This window comes from Rana temporaria, chromosome 6 (genome assembly GCF_905171775.1).
Source record: "Rana temporaria chromosome 6, aRanTem1.1, whole genome shotgun sequence".
In the NCBI taxonomy this organism is placed as follows: Eukaryota; Metazoa; Chordata; class Amphibia; order Anura; family Ranidae; genus Rana; species Rana temporaria.
This window is the reverse complement of record NC_053494.1, coordinates 17638731-17660355: the sequence shown is the minus strand read 5'-3', so window position 1 is coordinate 17660355 and position 21625 is coordinate 17638731. Positions and strand designations below refer to the sequence as shown.

Sequence of the window (21625 nt, the reverse complement as noted above, 5' to 3'; positions counted from 1 at the left end):
TGACTGCAGGCTCCTGGGTTTAGTAACTCCAAGTTTAGTTAGTTAATTTTCTTCTTTTTTAGGAACCTTACTCATTGAATTGAGCTGGTGGCTGCTTTCTTCATGTAAATCTACAGTCCTCTGCACTCCCCATACCACTCATCTTTCATTGCTGCGGAATTAATAAGAGCCGCTGGACCTGTCATAGGCAATCCTTAAGAATGGCAACTATGCCTGCCTCTTCTTCCATTCATAGAAACTGTACTACAGCTTCCAGCAATGAAAATCGATCTATGAATGGAGGACAGGCAGATGAATGAAATGTCCTCTTCCTCCATTCATGTGGGAAGGTATAGTAAAGCTTTTATGAATGCTGGAGGGGGGGCAGAAAGGGTGGGCATAGTCAGAACTCACGACGAGTGCGATTCACACCTCTGTGCTTTCACTACAATTATAGGGAGGAGAGGTTTACCAAGAGCTGTGCAAGGTGTGCCCAAAAAACACACACACATGCGCACACACACACGCGCACACACGATTTCCTAAATCAAGTGCAGACCTACAAACCATGCACTTTCTTAAAGGTAAAATCTGAAAAAAAATATATATATATTTTTTGAAACCCACCTAAATTAAACAAAAAGCCGAAATCACCCCGCCGGGGCAAGGGGACACTACTTACCCGTCCTGCGACCACCGGCTGGAGGCATTCCAGACAGAACCAACGTCCGCTTGCGGCATGGCTGTCGGCCCGGCACACTGTGACAAGGCCATAGAGACCGGTCATATGTGCGCCCTGGAACATGTAGTTCACCGGCTGCCCCTGGAGCAACGGGGCCTGTCGTGGACGGCCTAGCTAAAGACCGCAACACGCTCGATGGCCGAACATGGGGGGAATACAAGGATCAAATCCAGCCTGTCACCCAGTCGGCAGTTGACAGTAGATCCCAGGATCCAAAAAGCAGGAACAAAAAATAAATAAAGGCGAAAAAAAAAAAAAAAAAACGCAAAAAATCTCCAGAGCACATTGACTCCAGAAAAGGCCAAGCTCTCCTGACCCTAGGCAGATTAAAACTGAGGCTGGATGCTTCCAGAGAGTGGGATGTACCTGGGGGACACGCCCCCAGGGGAGGTGCTGTACAAGAGAAGTGTTTTTAACACTTAAAGTGCTGTTTTTTTCTGCCTAGTTTCTCCTAGAGAAAAGGTACATAACCCTAAGGTCAATGCTGCTGTGTCCGTCCATGAACGAAAGAGAAAAAAAGAATTGTACAACCTATAGCATTCTTTTAACACGGGGCCAGGAAGGTTGGACACTTACCTGCTTGCTTTTCCATCTGCACCAGAGTGTCCTCTGTTGGGGCCCCTTCAAGAAGCTTTTCAGTAAGGCGACACCCACAAGCCTTTAACAACCTGCAGAAGACATATGAAAGTGTAGTACATCAATACACTAAAATACAGTGCAGGAAATCTAGAGATAACAGTCAGCAAGTCATTATTGGGAAATACCATTTATGATGATGATAATATACTGTATATTACTAATTCATCTAAAGACTGTCTTCCCTTCCCACCAAGGGAGATTTAGGCTGAGCATCCTAAATGCATTCTATGGATGAGGAAATCTCTCCTGCATGCTCTTGTATTCCTATAGCCAGAACCATTGGCTGTCAGAAGACCTGAAACGTATTTTTTGCTGGGTTATCAACAAAAGAAATTCACATGCCAAGATACCCCAGCTGTGTTCTGTAGGGATTTGATGGTCTTCTGCTGCTCCCCCCCCCTCCTGTGCATCCAGCTGTGTTCTGTAGGGATTTGATGGTCTTCTGCTGCTCCCCCCCCCCTCCTGTGCATCCAGCTGTGTTCTGTAGGGATTTGATGGTCTTCTGCTGCACACCCCTTCCCCTGCATCCAGCTGTGTTCTGTAGGGAGTTGATGGTCTTCTGCTGCTCAGCCCTTCCCCTGCATCCAGCTGTGTTCTGTAGGGATTTGATGGTCTTCTGCTGCTCACCCCTTCCCCTGCACCCAGCTGTGTTCTGTAGAGATTTGATGGTCTTCTGCTGCACAACCCTTCCCCTGCATCCAGCTGTGTTCTGTAGGGATTTGATGGTCTTCTGCTGCTCACCCCTTCCCCTGCATCCAGCTGTGTTCTGTAGGGATTTGATGGTCTTCTGCTGCTCACCCCTTCCCCTGCACCCAGCTGTGTTCTGTAGAGATTTGATGGTCTTCTGCTGCACAACCCTTCCCCTGCATCCAGCTGTGTTCTGTAGGGATTTTATGGTCTTCTGCTGCACAACCCTTCCTGTGCATCCAGCTGTGTTCTGTAGGGATTTGATGGTCTTCTGCTGCTCACCCCTTCCTGTGCATCCAGCTGTGTTCTGTAGGGATTTGATGGTCTTCTGCTGCTCACCCCTTCCCCTGCATCCAGCTGTGTTCTGTAGGGATTTGATGGTCTTCTGCTGCTCACCCCTTCCTGTGCACCCAGCTGTGTTCTGTAGGGATTTGATGGTCTTCTGCTGCTCACCCCTTCCTGTGCACCCAGCTGTGTTCTGTAGGGATTTGATGGTCTTCTGCTGCACAACCCTTCCCCTGCATCCAGCTGTGTTCTGTAGGGATTTTATGGTCTTCTGCTGCACACCCCTTCCTGTGCATCCAGCTGTGTTCTGTAGGGATTTGATGGTCTTCTGCTGCTCACCCCTTCCTGTGCATCCAGCTGTGTTCTGTAGGAATTTGATGGTCTTCTGCTGCTCACCCCTTCCTGTTCATCCACTTTCAAGATAAGGGAATCTAACCTTTGACAGTTGCCACCAAAAGGTGTCCTCATTAGAAGATATTCCCTCTAGCCCTCTTCAGTAGAAATTATGCATGTCCCCTAACCCTGTGTCCCAATAATAAATTGACACTTTAACAAATAATGGAGGGTGAATATTCCTGCAGGTGACAATAAAAAGCAGAGTTCTAATTCATCCCCACTATCCAAAACTAGAAAGAAAAACAAAAAAAAGTTCTGCCTCGATTTCAGCTTTAAAGTGGAGGTTCACCCAAAAACCTTTTTTTTAACATTAGATTGATGCTCATTTTGTGAAGGGGAAACGGGTGTTTTTTTTACAATCGAAGCCGTACTTACCGTTTTAGAGAGCGATCTTCCGACGGTCGCATACATCGCCGAACGTCGGTGTGCAGGCGCCGTATAGAGCCGCACCGACGTTCGGCTACTCGTGACGCGATGTATGCGACCGTCGGAAGCCTGTCAATCAAGTAGGAACGCCAAGTCCCGCAGCCCATACCCGGAAGCGGCGGAGAAGATCGCTCTCTAAAACGGTAAGTACTGCTTCGATTTTAAAAAAACTACCCGATTCCCCTTCACAAAATGGGCATCAATCTAATGTTAAAACATTTTTTTCGGGTGAACTCCCGCTTTAAGGCCCCTTTCACACGTGCTGACCCTTTTTTAGACATCCGCTTGCTCAGCAGGGATCGCTCCGTTAATCCCCGCTGTGCCGGCAGATGACAAGTCCATCTCTGCACACTGTACAGAAACGGACCTTTCAGATCTCCGCTCTCCTCTAAGGGGGGGGAATTGGATGAAAACCGACCGTCTGTCCGTTTTCATCCGATCCGCTTCGCCAGACGGGTGAAAAATAGGGTTTGCATTCGTCTGGATTTAGCGGAGTGGATCGGATGTCAGCAGACATGTCACCGCTGACATCAGTCGCTCCATAGCGATGTAGGGAGCGTCCGTTCAGGTCTGCATGAAAAAAATTGTCAAGTGGGTCTGAACAGTCCGATCGTGTGAAAGAGGCCTTAAGTAGTGGTTCCTTTATAACAGTTCTACAGACTAGGACCTAAAAAAGCTTGTAGTGCTGCTCCAAGCAGGAGGAGCCTCTCCCCCTGGTCCTTAGGTATGGGGTGCCAGTCATCCAATAAAACTCATACAGTAGTAACAATATGCAGTATCTGGGAAGTCACTCTCCTGACCCGACCAATAAGCGGCCTCAGCTAGCACTACTCCATTTACCATGCTCCTCTGATGATGCGTTTCACCCCACCTTTGACTAAGCCGTGGTGGGTGGGGTGAAACGCATCATTGGGACGTGGTTAGTGGGGTAGTGCTGGCTGAGGCTGCTTAACACTTGCGCACTGGCTGGATCATGAGAGCGGCGTCCGGGATACTGCATATTGTTTTGCAGACTAGATACAAACTTTACCATTGGAATGAATAAGTAAACTTCAGGCAGCACCGGCACTAAAAACACACACTGAACTTTACAATTGCCATTCTAAGCAAAAACTGCCTGCTGACTGATATCTGCAGGATCTTGAGGTATATGGCCAGGGAAGACATTCACAAAGCGATGTACCATGCAAAAGAAGTGTGCAGACAGGCCCAGAGGTTGTCGTCGTTGGTGAGCGAGGTTAAGGAGCGAGCTGCGTTTCCATTCCTCTGGTGCATGTATGGTGTGAAGGCCGTGTTGATCCTTAAAGGGCGCTGTGGGCATCCATACTGCTCTGCTTCAAACACCTGCAAGAGTGTGGGCAAAAGATTTCCTAATGAATAACTCAAGAAACAATAAAAATTGGACTTGGCTATCAACACGTTGTGATAACTCAGCTCAGAGACAATGCCAGCAGACCGTCATGATTCTTAAAGCTGAACTCCAGCTTTTGATACAGTTTGCCCAAGGGTCTCAAACTGGCGGCCCTCCAGCTGTTGCAAAACTACAAGTCCCATCATCCCTCTGCCTGAGGGAGTCATGCTTGTAACTGTCAGCCTTGCTATGCCTCATGGGACTTGTAGTTTTGCAACAGCTGAAGGGCCGCCAGTTTGAGACCCCTGCGGGATATGTCCCTCACTAACATGTGAGGCCCCAGGATGTGCTGTATACACTGTATATGTAGCTGAGGCAGCATACAGCACTGTGTTTCAGGTTTGAGCCGTGACTTCCATTCTCGAACTCAGAACATAAGAAAGGGGGTTATTTACAAAAGGCAAATTCACTTTGCACTACGAGTGCAAAGTGCCCTTGAAATTGCACTGAAAGTGCACTTGGAAGTGCAGTTGCTGTAAATCTGAGGGGAAGATCTGAAAGGAGGGGAAGCTCTGCTGATTTTATCATCCAATCATGTGCAAGCTAAAATGCTGTTTTTTATTCTCCTTGCATGTCCCCCTCTGATCTACAGCGACTGCACTTCCAAAGCGCACTTCCAGTGCAATTTCAAGTGCACTTTGCACTTGTAGTGCAAAGTGGATTTGCCTTTAGTACATAACCCCCAGAGTCTTATCTGATCGCCGCTCAGCCATTCAGAGAAAGCGAATCAAAGGGGCAGGCTGATGTCACAACCTCCGATTCAGCCAATCAGAGGAAGCTTTGCACTCATTGCTAGAATGGATCGCTTTCTCTGAATGGCTGAGCGGTGATCAGATAAGACTCTCTTGAGTTTTTCGGGTATGAGAAAGGACGTCTCGGCTCGCACCCGGAACACAGTGTGGTATGCTGTGAGTAGCCTCAGGTACATACAGTTTATACCGCACTGTCCAGTGGACAGGACCGGGAGCTGTGTGTTTACACACACACAGCTCCTGGTTCTCGCTCTGTAACGAGCGACCGTGGGTGCCCAGCGGTGGTCGCACGCGCGTCGGGATCAGGGACGAGCTGGGGGGCGCACGCCCCTAGTGGCCGCTTTGCGAGGCGACGTAGAGCTACGGGCTCTCGCACAGGGGAGCCGACCTGCCGCCGTAGAACTGCGGCGGCTGGTCGGCAAGTAGTTAAAGCGTGTTATTTATTGTCGGGAAAGAACGCAATTTTTGATCACAGACTCCTGGGAAATGATGACTCACATTTACCAGGAGCACAGGCAAGGGAGGAAGCGACGAGGAGCGCCGCGGGTCAGGAAGTGGCAGATTAGGAGGACTACATAGCAACAGGGCGTTTCTGGTAGGCATTAAAAAAAAAAAAATTCCTCCAAATGTTTCTTTATGGGATTAAAGGTGTGCGATTATGTAAAAAAAATTAAAATGTCAGGGTAGAACTCTGCTTTAAGCGTGGACTCACCTTCAATGCCTTCCCCTGTAGCTCATCTATCACCCCTCTGATCTTAGCCAGCAGGAAGGGCCAGGAGTTGATCAGGTAGATTCTGTCCATCATGACGACGATGATGCTGTACCAGCGCTGGAAGCCTCGTGACAAGCTGTCCTTTATGAAGAAAGTGTGGCTGAAGACGAAGCCGTGCTGCTCATCACCAAAGAAAATGGGACCTTCCCTTCCGGGGCAGACCTGGACAACGCAGAGAAAGCAGCCGGATTGTTAGACAATAGATTTAAAAGTGATATTAATGGTTACTTTTTTTTCTTTTAACTACTTGCCGACCAGCCGCCGTCATTTTACGGCGACAGGTCGGCTCCCCTGCGCGAGAGCCCGTACAATAACGTCGGGCTCTCGAAGCGCCGCCCGCTCGTACGTGACTCCCGTGCGGGTGCGATCGCCGCCGGGCACCCGCGATCGCTCGTTACAGAGCGAGGACCGGGAGCTGTGTGTGTAAACACACATCTCCCGGTCCTGTCAGGGGGAGAAATGCTGATCTTCTGTTCATACAATGTACGAACAGCGATCAGTCATTTCCCCATGTCAGTCCCACCCCCCCTACAGTTAGAACACACCCAGGGAACATACTTAACCCCTTCCACGCCCCCTAGTGTTAACCCCTTCCCTGCCAGTGGCATTTTTATAGTAATCCAATGCATTTTTATAGCACTGATCGCTATAAAAATGCCAATGGTCCCAAAAATGTGTCAAAAGTGTCCGAAGTGTCCGCCATAATTTCGCAGTACCGAAAAAAAAAAAATGCTGATCGCCATTACTAGTAAAAAAAAAAATATTAATAAAAATGCCATAAAACGACCCCCTATTTTGTAAACGCTATAAATTTTGCGCAAACCAATCAATAAAACGTTTATTGCGATTTTTTTTTACGAAAAATATGAAGAATACGTATCGGCCTAAACTGAGAATTTTTATATATATATATATATATATATATATATATATATATATATATATATATATATATATATATATATATATATATATATTTTTTTTGGGGGGGATATTTATTATGGTAAGAAGTAAAAAATATTATTTTTTTTCAAAATTGTCGCTCTATTTTTGTTTATAGCTCAAAAACTAAAAACCGCAGAGGTGATAAAATACCACCAAAAGAAAGCTCTATTTGTGGGGAAAAAAAAGGACGTCAATTTTGTTTGGGAGCCACGTCGCACGACCGCGCAATTGTCAGTTAAAGCGACGCAGTGCCGAATCGCAAAAAGTGCTCTGGTCTTTCAGCAGCATTACCTCACAACTCAAGCTGCGTACACAGGCTTGGCGCACGATACTGAACAGCTGCGGGTGATTGGGGTGCTGATGGCTGACATACTTGATGGACGTCTCCTTGTCGTGGCTAATGTACCCAGGATGTTCTGCAGCCAAAGACCGGCAACCCTACAAACAGAAACCAGAATGTATTAATAGGAAAGTATTTGTATGCATACTTTTACCTTTTACTGTAGAGTACAGTGAAACCTCGGTTAACGAGTAACGCAGTTAACGAGCATTTTGAAAGACGAGCAACTTTTTTTTTTTGTAAATCCTGACTCGGTTTGCGAGTGTTGTCTCACAAAACGAGAAGGATTCAAGCCAATAGGGTGTGCAGTACCGCATTTGGCCAGAGGTGCGGGGGCGCTGGTGACACTTGGAACGGGTCAGAGCCGTTCCGAAATACTCGTAAACGCTCAGTAATACTCTGTTGCCGAGTTCAGCCGAGCTGTATGAGTATTTCAGAGGCTCTAAGGCGCCCCCCCCTACCTCTGGCCACATGCGGTATTGCATGCGATAGAAGTCAATACGGAACTAATGATCTTCATTTCCATTGACTTCTATGGGGAATAGGGGTGCAACGGATAAAAAAAATCACGGATTGGATCGATCCTCAGATCAGGAGTCACGGATCGGATCAGCAAAAAAAATAAAAAATAAGACAAATCTTGTTACACCCACCTAATCACTATCATTACCCTGGCGTCACCCCCCTCCACCCTGGCGTCTGAATCTGCGCCGTCGTAAATTTAAGTGTATTCTCAAATTGAGATACACTTAAATCTAGCTAAGATACGACCACGCGCGCCGTCGTATCTTAGCTGTCTATTTAGGCCGGCCGCTAGGGGCATGTACGCTTATTTACGCCTAGAATGCGTAAATCAGCGAGATACGCCTATTCACGAACGTACGCTTGCCCGTCGCAGTAAAGATACGCCGTTTACGTAAGGCGTTTTCAGGCCTAAAGTTATTCCACCAAAAAGATGGCGCAGCCAATGTTAAGTATGGACGTCGGAACCGCGTCAAATTTTTTAATTTTTACTTCGTTTGCGTAAGTCGTCCGTGAATGGGGCTGGGCGTAATTTACGTTCACGTCGAAACCAATAAGTCTTTGCGGCGTATTTTGGAGCATGCGCACTAGGATACGTCCACGGACGGCGCATGCGCCGTTCGTTCAAAACGTCAATCACGTCGGGTCATGATTCATTAGCATAAAACACGCACACCTCTTCACAATTTGAATTAGGCGCGCTTAGGCCGGCACATTTACGCTACGCCGCCGTAACTTAGGACGCAAGTGCTTTGTGAATACAGCACTTGCCTCTCTGACTTACGGCGGCGTAGCGTAAATGAGATACGCTACGCCTGCCTAACGTTAGGCACGGATACGTTAATCTAGCTATTTGTGTTGGTCTATCTACCAATAAAATAAATTTACGTTTTTGGTTGTAACCTGACAAAATATGGAAAATTTGAAGGGGTATGAATACTTTTTCAAGGCACTGTGTATGTCATCTCTGTATTAGCAGTTTTCCTGAAGTTGGGGTTTAAGCGCAGAGCCACAGATCCAGAACAAGTTTCCGGATCAGACTTCACCTTCTGTCTGCTGGTTCTGCATCAGTGATCCAAAGTAGTGAAGCCAGAGACAGCCAGGCAACGAGCATTTTCAGCCATCGCTGTATTTCTCTATACTTCCCATAGTAGAGGTCCAGATTTCCTTTATTGTTACTCACTTCACACATTTCAGACTTCCTAAGCCTCGGGCTGTTGGATCCGGCGCTTGCTCCGTCCGCGGGGCTGTGTGACCGGATCCTGCTGCTCATCTGGATCCCCCCTTCCTCCTCCTCCACCGGCTCCCCCAGGCCCAAGCTGTCCCCGCAGCCGGCTCCCTGGGGGATGGGAGAGTGCAGGGCCTCTGTGCAGAAAAGGGTGCGCGGTCCATGGAGTTCACAGAAGTGGCACAGAGCTACGATGGCGTTCATTTCCACGGCTTGGGATCCGCCGAGCTACAAAGTGCCGGCTTCAAAAGATCTAGAGGGGGGGGAGGGGATCATAGGAAGGGAGACAGCAGACAAATATAAACATGAAGCATTTCTCCGACACTGAACACAAGATCTTCCTCAGGCCCATTCACACAGGCAGAACCCTCCATCATCCCCCCTACCATCCCGACCCTCCATCACCCCCCCTACCACCCCGACCCTCCATCATCCCCCCTACCATCCCGACCCTCCATCATCCCCCCTACCATCCCGACCCTCCATCATCCCCCCTACCACCCCGACCCTCCATCATCCCCCCTACCACCCCAACCCTTCATCATCCCCCCTACCATCCCGACCCTCCATCATCCCCCCTACCACCCCGACCCTCCATCATCCCCCCTACCACCCCAACCCTTCATCATCCCCCCTACCACCCCAACCCTCCATCATCCCGACCCTCCATCACCCCCCCTACCATCCCAACCCTCCATTATCCCGACCCTCCATCATCCCCCCTACCATCCCAACCCTCCATCATCCCCCCTACTATCCCGACCCTCCATCATCCCCCCTACCATCCCGACCCTCCATCACCCCCCCTACCATCCCCCCTACCATCATCCCCCCTACCACCCCGACCCTCCATCACCCCCCCTACCACCCCGACCCTCCATCATCCCCCCTACCATCCCGACCCTCCATCATCCCCCCTACCATCCCGACCCTCCATCATCCCCCCTACCACCCCGACCCTCCATCACCCCCCCTACCCTCCATCATCCCCCCTACCATCCCGACCCTCCATCATCCCCCCTACCATCCCGACCCTCCATCATCCCCCCTACCACCCCGACCCTCCATCATCCCCCCTACCACCCCAACCCTTCATCATCCCCCCTACCATCCCGACCCTCCATCATCCCCCCTACCACCCCAACCCTTCATCATCCCCCCTACCACCCCAACCCTCCATCATCCCGACCCTCCATCACCCCCCCTACCATCCCAACCCTCCATTATCCCGACCCTCCATCATCCCCCCTACCATCCCAACCCTCCATCATCCCCCCTACCATCCCGACCCTCCATCATCCCCCCTACCATCCCGACCCTCCATCACCCCCCCTACCATCCCGACCCTCCATCACCCCCCCTACCATCCCGACCCTCCATCATCCCCCCTACCATCATCCCCCCTACCATCCCGACCCTCCATCATCCCCCCCTACCATCCCGACCCTCCATCATCCCCCCTACCATCCCGACCCTCCATCATCCCCCCTACCACCCCAACCCTTCATCATCCCCCCTACCACCCCAACCCTCCATCATCCCGACCCTCCATCACCCCCCCTACCATCCCAACCCTCCATTATCCCGACCCTCCATCATCCCCCCTACCATCCCAACCCTCCATCATCCCCCCTACCATCCCGACCCTCCATCACCCCCCCTACCATCCCGACCCTCCATCATCCCCCCTACCATCCCGACCCTCCATCATCCCCCCTACCATCCCGACCCTCCATCTTCCCCCCCTACCACCCCGACCCTCCATCATCCCCCCTACCACCCCAACCCTCCATCATCCCCCCTACCACCCCAACCCTCCATCATCCCGACCCTCCATCACCCCCCTACCATCCCAACCCTCCATTATCCCGACCCTCCATCATCCCAACCCTCCATCATCCCCCCTACCATCCCGACCCTCCATCACCCCCCCTACCATCCCGACCCTCCATCATCCCCCCTACCATCCATCATCCACCCTACCATCCCGACCCTCCATCATCCCCCCTACCATCCCGACCCTCCATCATCCCCCCTACCATCCCGACCCTCCATCATCCCCCCCTATCATCCCCCCCTACCATCCCGACCCTCCATCATCCCCTCCTACCACCCCAACATCATCCCCCCTACCATCCCGACCCTCCATCATCCCCCCTACCATCCCAAACCCAACATCATCCCCCCTTCCATCCCAACCCTCCATCATCCCCCCTACCCTCCTTCATCCCCTCCTACCACCCCAACATCATCCCCCCTACCATCCATCACCCCCCCTACCATCCCAAACCCAACATCATCCCCCCTACCACCCCAAACCTCCATCATCCCCCCTACCATCCCAACTCTCCATCATCCCCCCTACCATCCCAAACCCAACATCATCCCCCCCTACCATCCCAACCCTTCATCACCCCCCCTACCACCCCGACCCTCCATCATCCCCCCTACCATCCCGACCCTCCATCATCCCCCCTACCATCCCGACCCTCCATCATCCCCCCTACCACCCCGACCCTCCATCATCCCCCCTACCACCCCAACCCTTCATCATCCCCCCTACCACCCCAACCCTCCATCATCCCGACCCTCCATCACCCCCCCTACCATCCCAACCCTCCATTATCCCGACCCTCCATCATCCCCCCTACCATCCCAACCCTCCATCATCCCCCCTACTATCCCGACCCTCCATCATCCCCCCTACCATCCCGACCCTCCATCACCCCCCCTACCATCCCGACCCTCCATCATCCCCCCCTACCATCCCGACCCTCCATCATCCCCCCTACCATCCCGACCCTCCATCATCCCCCCTACCACCCCAACCCTTCATCACCCCCCCTACCACCCCAACCCTCCATCATCCCGACCCTCCATCACCCCCCCTACCATCCCAACCCTCCATTATCCCGACCCTCCATCATCCCCCCTACCATCCCAACCCTCCATCATCCCCCCTACCATCCCGACCCTCCATCATCCCCCCTACCATCCCGACCCTCCATCACCCCCCCTACCATCCCGACCCTCCATCATCCCCCCTACCATCCCGACCCTCCATCTTCCCCCCCTACCACCCCGACCCTCCATCATCCCCCCTACCACCCCATACCTCCATCATCCCCCCTACCACCCCAACCCTCCATCATCCCGACCCTCCATCACCCCCCTACCATCCCAACCCTCCATTATCCCGACCCTCCATCATCCCAACCCTCCATCATCCCCCCTACCATCCCGACCCTCCATCACCCCCCCTACCATCCCGACCCTCCATCATCCCCCCTACCATCCATCATCCACCCTACCATCCCGACCCTCCATCATCCCCCCTACCATCCCGACCCTCCATCATCCCCCCCTACCATCCCGACCCTCCATCATCCCCCCCTACCATCCCGACCCTCCATCATCCCCTCCTACCACCCCAACATCATCCCCCCTACCATCCCGACCCTCCATCATCCCCCCTACCATCCCAAACCCAACATCATCCCCCCTTCCATCCCAACCCTCCATCATCCCCCCTACCATCCATCATCCACCCTACCATCCCAACATCATCCCCCCTACCCCCCCCCCCCCTACCACCCCGACCCTCCATCACCCCCCCTACCATCCCAAACCCAACATCATCCCCCCTACCACCCCGACCCTCCATCACCCCCCCTACCATCCCAAACCCAACATCATCCCCCCTACCACCCCAACCCTCCATCATCCCCCCTACCATCCATCATCCACCCTACCATCCCGACCCTCCTTCATCCCCTCCTACCACCCCAACATCATCCCCCCTACCATCCCGACCCTCCATCACCCCCCCTACCATCCCAAACCCAACATCATCCCCCCTACCACCCCAAACCTCCATCATCCCCCCTACCATCCCAACTCTCCATCATCCCCCCTACCATCCCAAACCCAACATCATCCCCCCCTACCATCCCAACCCTTCATCACCCCCCCTACCACCCCGACCCTCCATCATCCCCCCTACCATCCCGACCCTCCATCATCCCCCCTACCATCCCGACCCTCCATCATTCCCCCATCATCCCCCCTACCACCCCAACCCTCCTCAGCCCCCATTATCTCCCAAACCCCCCCATTATGTCCTCAACTACTCCAACACCCGGATATCCATTTACCGCTCTAGTCCCCATTATTCCCCGCTCTCCCCGCACACACACAGCACACAGACCCACCTGTCATCTCTCCATGTTTACATCACATGACATTCCCTGACTTCCTTCTCACTGGGCGATCACATACAGCGGAGGGGGGCTCAGTCATTACAAATAAAAATCCCAATTACCAATAGAGATACAAATATACCGCTCTTACAGACTTTTAGTTTTATGACAATAAAAATAAATTGCAACTCGCAGATTCGAGAAAACCATTGAGAGGATTAACAGAAGGGCTCTGTGTCTCCCCCCATCGGTCCGGAGAGAATGGTATAACCCGCAGTGTATGTCACGAGACAAGTCATCTGATTCGGAGCACAATTTCTCCCCTCCCAAATGTGTAAGGTGGTATCGCCCCGTCACATGTGTTTATGCAACTTCTGGACCGTACCATTAACATTATGGGGGAGGTAATGTGTAACGAAAAACTTGGTTCTTTAAAAAAAAAAAGTCTGGCATTCTGCCTCAATGACTCTACACTGAATGATAAGCTGACCCCGCGGGGCTTAGAGGACGAGAAATTGCCATCTTGTGTATTAAATGCTGAAGTGTAACCAATAATTAAATGACTTTAAACCAAAAAGTATATATTTTTTAACAGCAGAGACCCTGGTGAATAAAATGGTGGTAGTGGCAATTGGGTACTTTATTTATCAAACAATACTTTCAGTGAAAAGTATACTCAAATGAATTTGACAGGAAACACAACATGATCCCCAATTGTCTGGTAATATCACAACGATTCCACATCTCACATGTGTGTCGAAATTGGATTACGAGTATAATCCGTTCCAGGAGAATGCTTGTAATCCAAAGCGCTCACATATCAAAGCCAGTTTCCCCATAGAAGTCGATGTAAACGAAGATAATTCGTTCCCCATTGACTTCTATTGCATGCAATACCGCATGTGGCCAGAGGTGGGGGCGGGGGGCGCCGCGTAAATTCTAAGCTGCGCCGGCGTATCTTCTTTCTGTATTCAGAAAACAAGATGCGCCGAAATTTGGCTAAGATCCGACTGGCGTAAGTCTCTTACGCCGTTGTATCTTAGTTGCATATTTACGCTGGCCGCTAGGTGGCGCTTCCGTAGATTTACGTGAGGAATATGCAAATTAGGTAGATACGCCGATTCAGAAACGTACGTCCGGCCGGCGCATTTTTTTTACGTTGTTTGCGTAAGGCTTTTTCCGGCATAAAGTTACCCCTTATAAAGCACCGAACAGCGTCGTATTTTACGTCGTTTACGTAAGTCGTTCGCGAATAGGGCTGTACATAAGTTACGTTCACGTCGAAAGCATTGACAGTTTGCGGCGTCATTTGGAGCATGCGCACTTGGAAACGTTCACGGACACCGTTCGTAAAAAACTTCAAATACGCGGGGTCACAATTAATTTACATAAAACACACCCACATCATCCACATTTGAATTAGACGGGCTTACGCCGGACCAAATACGTTACGCCGCCGTAACTTAGGGCGCAAGTTCTTTATGAATACGGAACTTGCGCCCTAAGTTACAGGGGAGTAACGTATCTGAGATACGTTACGCCCGCACAAAGTTACAGCGGGCTATCTGAATCTAGCCCTATATATAGATAGATAGATAGATAAATAGATAGATAGATAGATAGATAGATAGGTAGATAGATAGATAGATAGGTAGATAGATAGATAGGTAGATAGATAGATAGATAGGTAGATAGATAGATAGATAGATAGATAGATAGATAGATAGATAGATAATGGAGGGACAGATAGATAGATAGATAGATAGATAGATAGATAGATAGATAGATAGATAGATAGATAGATAGATCTATATATATATACAATATTGTCAAAAGTATTGGGACACCTGCCTTTACACGCACATGAACTTTAATGGCATCCCAGTCTTAGGCCCGGATTCAGAAAGCAGTTACGACGGCGTATCTCCAGATACGCCGTCGTAACTCTGAGTGCGGGCCGTCGCATCTCGGCGTCTGATTCATAGAATCAGATACGCCTCAATGTTGCCTAGATACGAGCGGCGTAAGTCTCCTACGCCGTCGTATCTCAGGGTGCAATATTTACGATGACCGCTAGGGGCGCTTCCCTAGACTTCCGTGTCGAATATGCAAATTAGGTAGATACGCCGATTCAGAAACGTACGTATGCCCGGCGCATTTTTTTTACGTTGTTTGCGTAAGGCTTTTTCCGGCGTAAAGTTACCCCTCATAAAGCAGGGGTAAGTCATGTTAAGTATGGACGTCGGAAACGACCAAGCGGCGTCGTATTTTACGGCGTTTACGTAAGTCGTTCGCGAATAGGCCTGTACGTAAGTTACGTTCACGTCGAAAGCATTGACAGTTTGCGGCGTATTTTGGAGCATGCGCACTTGGAAACGTTCACGGATGGCGCATGCGCCGTTCGTAAAAAACGTCAAATAAGTGGGGTCACAATTACTTTATGTAAAACACGCCCACAATATCCACATTTGAATTAGGCGGGCTTACGTCGGACCACATACGCTACGCCGCCGTAACTTAGGGCGCAAGTTCTTTATGAATACGGAACTTGCGCCCTAAGTTACGGCGGCGTAACGTATCTGAGATACGTTACGCCCGCCGATAGATACACTATTGTATCTAAATCCGGGCCTTAGTCGGTAGGGTTCAATATTGAGTTGGCCCCGCCCTTTGCAGTTATAACAGCTTCACCTCTTCTGGGAAGGCCGTCCACAAGGTTTAGGAGTGTGTCTATGGTAGGGTTGCCACATCATCCCTTTAATCCCAGACACACATTAATTATACAGGTTCTGAGACGGATTTAATGCAGATAAGGCACTAAGTGAGTTTAATTACCAACTTAACCAGGAACAGAACCCGTGTAATCAATGTGTGTCGTGGGTTAAAGGGATGATGTGGCAACCCTAGTCTATGGGAATGTTTGACCTTTCTCCCAGAAGCCAGACATCCCAACCCTGCAAAATCTCATTTCAGGGAGGTGGCGCTTCGCACCCGCAAAAAAGGTTGAGCTTGGGCATGTTATTTGGATATACCATATTTATCAGCGTATAACACGTACAGGGCGGCTTACCATTGCCACGAATGCAGCCTCAACATTGCCATGAATGCAGCCTCACCATTGTCATGAATGCAGCCTCATCATTGCCATGAATGCAGCCTCACCATTGCCATGAATGCAGCCTCACCATTGCCATGAATGCAGCCTTACCATTGCAATCAATGCAGCCTCACATGTGCCATGAATGCAGCCTTACCATTGCTATCAGTGCAGCCTGATCGATGCCCATCTGCAGCCTCGGAGGGGACCGGGAGGGACAAGTGCCGTCAGATTACAAACAGGAGAATTTCTTGTTTACTCACGGCCTCTTAAATACAAAGTCCCGCCTCCTATGATAAACAGAACAGTCATCCAATGGCATCCCAGGAAACTGGACTTCCTATTACAGACGCCGCTGAGTAAACAGGAGATTCTCTTTATGTAATCTGACGGCGCACGTCCTGTCCCCTCCGAGGCAGCGCTGATAAATACGATATATATCTTTTGTGGCCCCCAGGGCACATGTGAGACTGCAATGGCTATATATATCCAAATCACCAGGGGGGCCGGACTGTGGACATGCCTGCCTTAATGCATCCCATGCATTAAGGTGAAAAAGCACCTTGCAGTGACCGCCCCCCCCCCCCCCCCCCCCCCCATTTTACTTACCTGAAGTCCGAATTTCCCTCGCCGCGCCATCCCTCTCTCCACAAATCGCGATCAAAACGCACGTCAAAAAACGCAGCAAGCACCGCAAAAACGCTCAAAAGCAACATGCATAGGTGTGAATCGAGCCTTAAACTGTGGCGGCTGCTCGGCAAGTAGTTAATCTAGGACTATAGCCATAGGTGTGTGCGCAGCCTATTGCATTAGGGTGTGCACCCCAAAGCACATGCGTGTGTGTGTGTGTGTATATATATATATATAGTAGCGGTAGAGCAATGGACAGTGTCGGTAAAGAAATGGACGATGTCGGTAGGGCAGATGTTTGTGACAGTAGAGCAGGGCACGGTATCAGAAGGGAAGAGATGGGAGTCAGTAGTTTTTTTTTTTTTCTTTATTATGACTTTTTTACAGTTTTATAATTTCTTACAATATTTTTTTATTATTGTTTTTTACCATTTTTTTTAGGAGCCCCATTGGGGGACATTGGTGAAATATCAGGAGTCTAAACAGACCCCTGATGTCTCATTTTGAGGCAGAGAAAGGGATTGAGGACAGACAAATTCCCCCTTTCTCTGCAGCCAAGCAGCAGGGGGAATTTGCCCAGCTTAGGGTGTGCCCAGGCTGCATCAATCGTGTCATCCCTTTTATAGGGGGACACAATCGATGACGTCACACCTACAGCCACACCCCCCCTACAGTTGTAAACACACTTCAGGGAACACATAACCCCTTCAGCGCCCCCTGTGGTTAACAAAAAAACTGCAACTGTCATTTCCACAGTAAACAGTGCATTTTAAATGCGTTTTTTGCTGTGAAAATGACAATGATCCCAAAAATGTGTCAAAATTGTCCGAAGTGTCCGCCATAATGTCGCAGTCATGAGAAAAATCGCTGATCGCCGCCATTAGTAGTAAAAAAAAAAAAAAAAATTATAAAAAATGCAATAAAACTATCCCCTATTTTGTTAACGCTATAAATTTTGCGCAAACCAACCGATAAACGCTTATTGCGATTTTTTTTTTTTTTTACCAAAAATAGGTAGAAGAATACGTATCGGCCTAAACTGAGGAAATTTGTTTTTTTATATATATTTTTGGGGGATATTTATTACAGCAAAAAGGAAAAAATATTGCATTTTTTTGCAAAATTGTCGCTCTATTTTTGTTTATAGCGCAAAAAATAAAAACCGCAGAGGTGATCAAATACCACCAAAAGGAAGCTCTATTTGTGGGAAAAAAAAGGACGCCAATTTTGTTTGGGAGCCACGTCGCACGACCGCGCAATTGTCAGTTAAAGCGACGCAGTGCCAAATCACAAAAAGGGGCAAGGTCCTTTAGCTGCATTTTGGTCCGGGTCTTAAGTGGTTAATAACATAAAAAAAAAAAAAAAAAAAACATAATTTTTTACAACCCCTTCACAATTTCATATTGAATAGAACATCAATTTTTAACACAGGACTTTTTACTGTCTAATAAGAAGTCATTTCTTGTATGATGTGTTGTGTTTGTATAGATTTGTATCAGTTTTATACAGAAGTATCACATGTAATATTTTTATAAATCATTTATTTTGATTTGCATATGTACTTAGATTTGCTGAATGACCCTTCGTCTATATTATGGAATGTTTTTTTTGGTGTGCGTTATGTAATTATATTGTTCCTCCTCCATCAGGTTGTACAGACGGACTGGGCTGCTACTTCTGCTTGTGTGGTAACCCCCATCCTACCGGGTTAGGAGACATTCAGCATGAGCCCCACTATCTCGCTCTGATTCAGGAGAGGGCGTCTGACCACTGCAGAGAGACCGCTGCTTCCACGCATACAGCAGAAGTCTCTTTGCAGCCTGATGGCGGAGAGCAGGCTTGCCTATAACCGATTTTCAAAGAAATAAGACTGGGGACTAGGCCTTATAAAGCTTGTAAAACGACACTTGTCCTTCATTGTCCACAATATTGTGCGTTGCTGAAAACTGTATTTATTTATATGTAAATCAAAGATGTAAACCTGACATTTTTTTATGTCACAATGTACAGTATAAGATTTCCCATCATTTGTGCCCAGTCTTGCCACACAGAGTTAATCCAGCTCTGCGCAATCCTCTTATTGTTCAGGGAAATAAAACAGACTTATAAAAACATTAGTCCATTCCGCCCCCCTGCTGTGAGTGACAGGTTAGTTACATATCTCATGCACTAGCCTGGAGACAGGCATTATTTTTTTAATTCCCACCCCCACTCCTTTTCTGAAGTCATGTGGTTACTTTTCTGGATTTTGACTGGATGTTAGGGATCATAGCAGAATCTAGGGTAAGGAATACACAGACGAAAATGCACATTGACAAGGGGAGTGTAGAGGAGGGCAGGGAATCTACTGACATCACGACTCCACCCACCGAACTCCAGACAACAGATCCACCCACAGAATCTGCAGTTTTTCAGTTCTCATAACAGACAGAGGGGAGACATTTGACAGGTAAGGATACATGCAGGAGACCGCTATATCCTTATAGATCAGCACTATGGCAGGAGCTTAGAAAGGATGAGAGGGGGCTTTACATCCACTTTAACTTACTCTTGCAATACCTAGTTCTACAACTTCATGTTTTTATATCATGCATACTGTATATATGTTATTGAAATAAAATTAATTCTTTCACCTGTGTGTTTTCTTACAATGTCTTTTGCAGTGGTGCCCAAACTGTGGCCCTTTGCTTACTTTTAACTGGTCCTTTGGGAACTGTGGTGGGCCACTATTCCTCCTAATGATGCCAACCATGGGCCACCATTACCTTACACCGATACCAACCATGGGCCGCTATTCCTTACACCGATACCAACCATGGGCCGCTCGATACCAACCATGGGCCGCTATTCCTTACACCGATACCAACCATGGGCCGCTATTCCTTACACCGATACCAACCATGGGCCGCTATTCCTTACACCCATACCAACCATGGGCCGCTATTCCTTACACCCATACCAACCATGGGCCGCTATTCCTTACACCCATACCAACCATGGGCCGCTATTCCTTACACCCATACCAACCATGGGCCGCTATTCCTTACACCCATACCAACCATGGGCCGCTCGATACCAACCATGGGCCGCTATTCCTTACACCGATACCAACCATGGGCCGCTATTCCTTACACCGATACCAACCATGGTCCGCTATTCCTTACACCGATACCAACCATGGGCCGCTATTCCTTACACCGATACCAACCATGGGACGCTATTCCTTACACCGATACCAACCATGGGACGCTATTCCTTACACCCATACCAACCATGGGCCGCTATTCCTTACACCCATACCAACCATGGGCCGCTATTCCTTACACCCATACCAACCATGGTCCGCTATTCCTTACACCCATACCAACCATGGTCCGCTATTCCTTACACCGATACCAACCATGGTCCGCTATTCCTTACACCGATACCAACCATGGGCCGCTATTCCTTACACCGATACCAACCATGGGACGCTATTCCTTACACCGATACCAACCATGGGCCGCTATTCCTTACACCCATACCAACCATGGGCCGCTATTCCTTACACCCATACCAACCATGGGCCGCTATTCCTTACACCCATACCAACCATGGGCCGCTATTCCTTACACCCATACCAACCATGGGCCGCTATTCCTTACACCGATACCAACCATGGGCCGCTATTCCTTACACCCATACCAACCATGGGCCGCTATTCCTTACACCCATACCAACCATGGGCCGCTATTCCTTACACCCATACCAACCATGGGCCGCTATTCCTTACACCCATACCAACCATGGGCCGCTATTCCTTACACCCATACCAACCATGGGCCGCTATTCCTTACACCCATACCAACCATGGGCCGCTCGATACCAACCATGGGCCGCTATTCCTTACACCGATACCAACCATGGTCCGCTATTCCTTACACCGATACCAACCATGGGCCGCTATTCCTTACACCGATACCAACCATGGGCCGCTATTCCTTACACCGATACCAACCATGGGCCGCTATTCCTTACACCGATTACAACCATGGGCCGCTATTCCTTACACCGATACCAACCATGGGCCGCTATTCCTTACACCGATACCAACCATGGGCCGCTATTCCTTACACCGATACCAACCATGGGCCGCTCAATACCAACCATGGGCCGCTATTCCTTACACCGATACCAACCATGGGCCGCTATTCCTTACACCGATACCAACAATGGGCCACTATTCCTTACACCGATACCAACAATGGGCCACTATTCCTTACACCGATACCAACAATGGGCCACTATTCCTTACACCGATACCAACAATGGGCCACTATTCCTTACACCGATATCAACAATGGGCCGCTATTCCTTACACCGATACCAACCATGGGCCGCTATTCCTTACACCGATACCAACCATGGGCCGCTATTCCTTACACCGATACCAACCATGGGCCGCTATTCCTTACACCGATACCAACAATGGGCCACTATTCCTTACACCGATACCAACCATGGGCCGCTATTCCTTACACCGATACCAACCATGGGCCGCTATTCCTTACACCGATACCAACCATGGGCCGCTAT

The 21625-nt window shown here is 49.5% G+C and overlaps 1 protein-coding gene across 2 annotated transcripts in view; it reads right to left on the bottom strand.

Annotated features, from left to right (window-relative positions):
• FLCN (folliculin) overlaps positions 1-13436 on the bottom strand; it is a 28141-nt gene extending 14705 nt beyond the window's left edge. Inside the window, exons 1-6 of one of the 2 annotated variants that reach the window (XM_040356351.1) lie at positions 13336-13436; positions 9080-9377; positions 7326-7472; positions 6030-6251; positions 4338-4498; positions 1298-1389 (exon numbers count right to left, since the gene is read on the bottom strand). In XM_040356351.1, coding sequence (XP_040212285.1) covers positions 1298-1389; positions 4338-4498; positions 6030-6251; positions 7326-7472; positions 9080-9328 — 871 coding nt within the window. In that variant the 5' untranslated portion in view covers positions 9329-9377; positions 13336-13436. Of the gene's footprint in view, positions 1-1297; positions 1390-4337; positions 4499-6029; positions 6252-7325; positions 7473-9079; positions 9378-13278; positions 13302-13335 lie in introns of those variants that run through there. The other variant, XM_040356352.1, reaches the window with a different exon arrangement.
• Positions 13437-21625: the final 8189 nt, after the last annotated feature.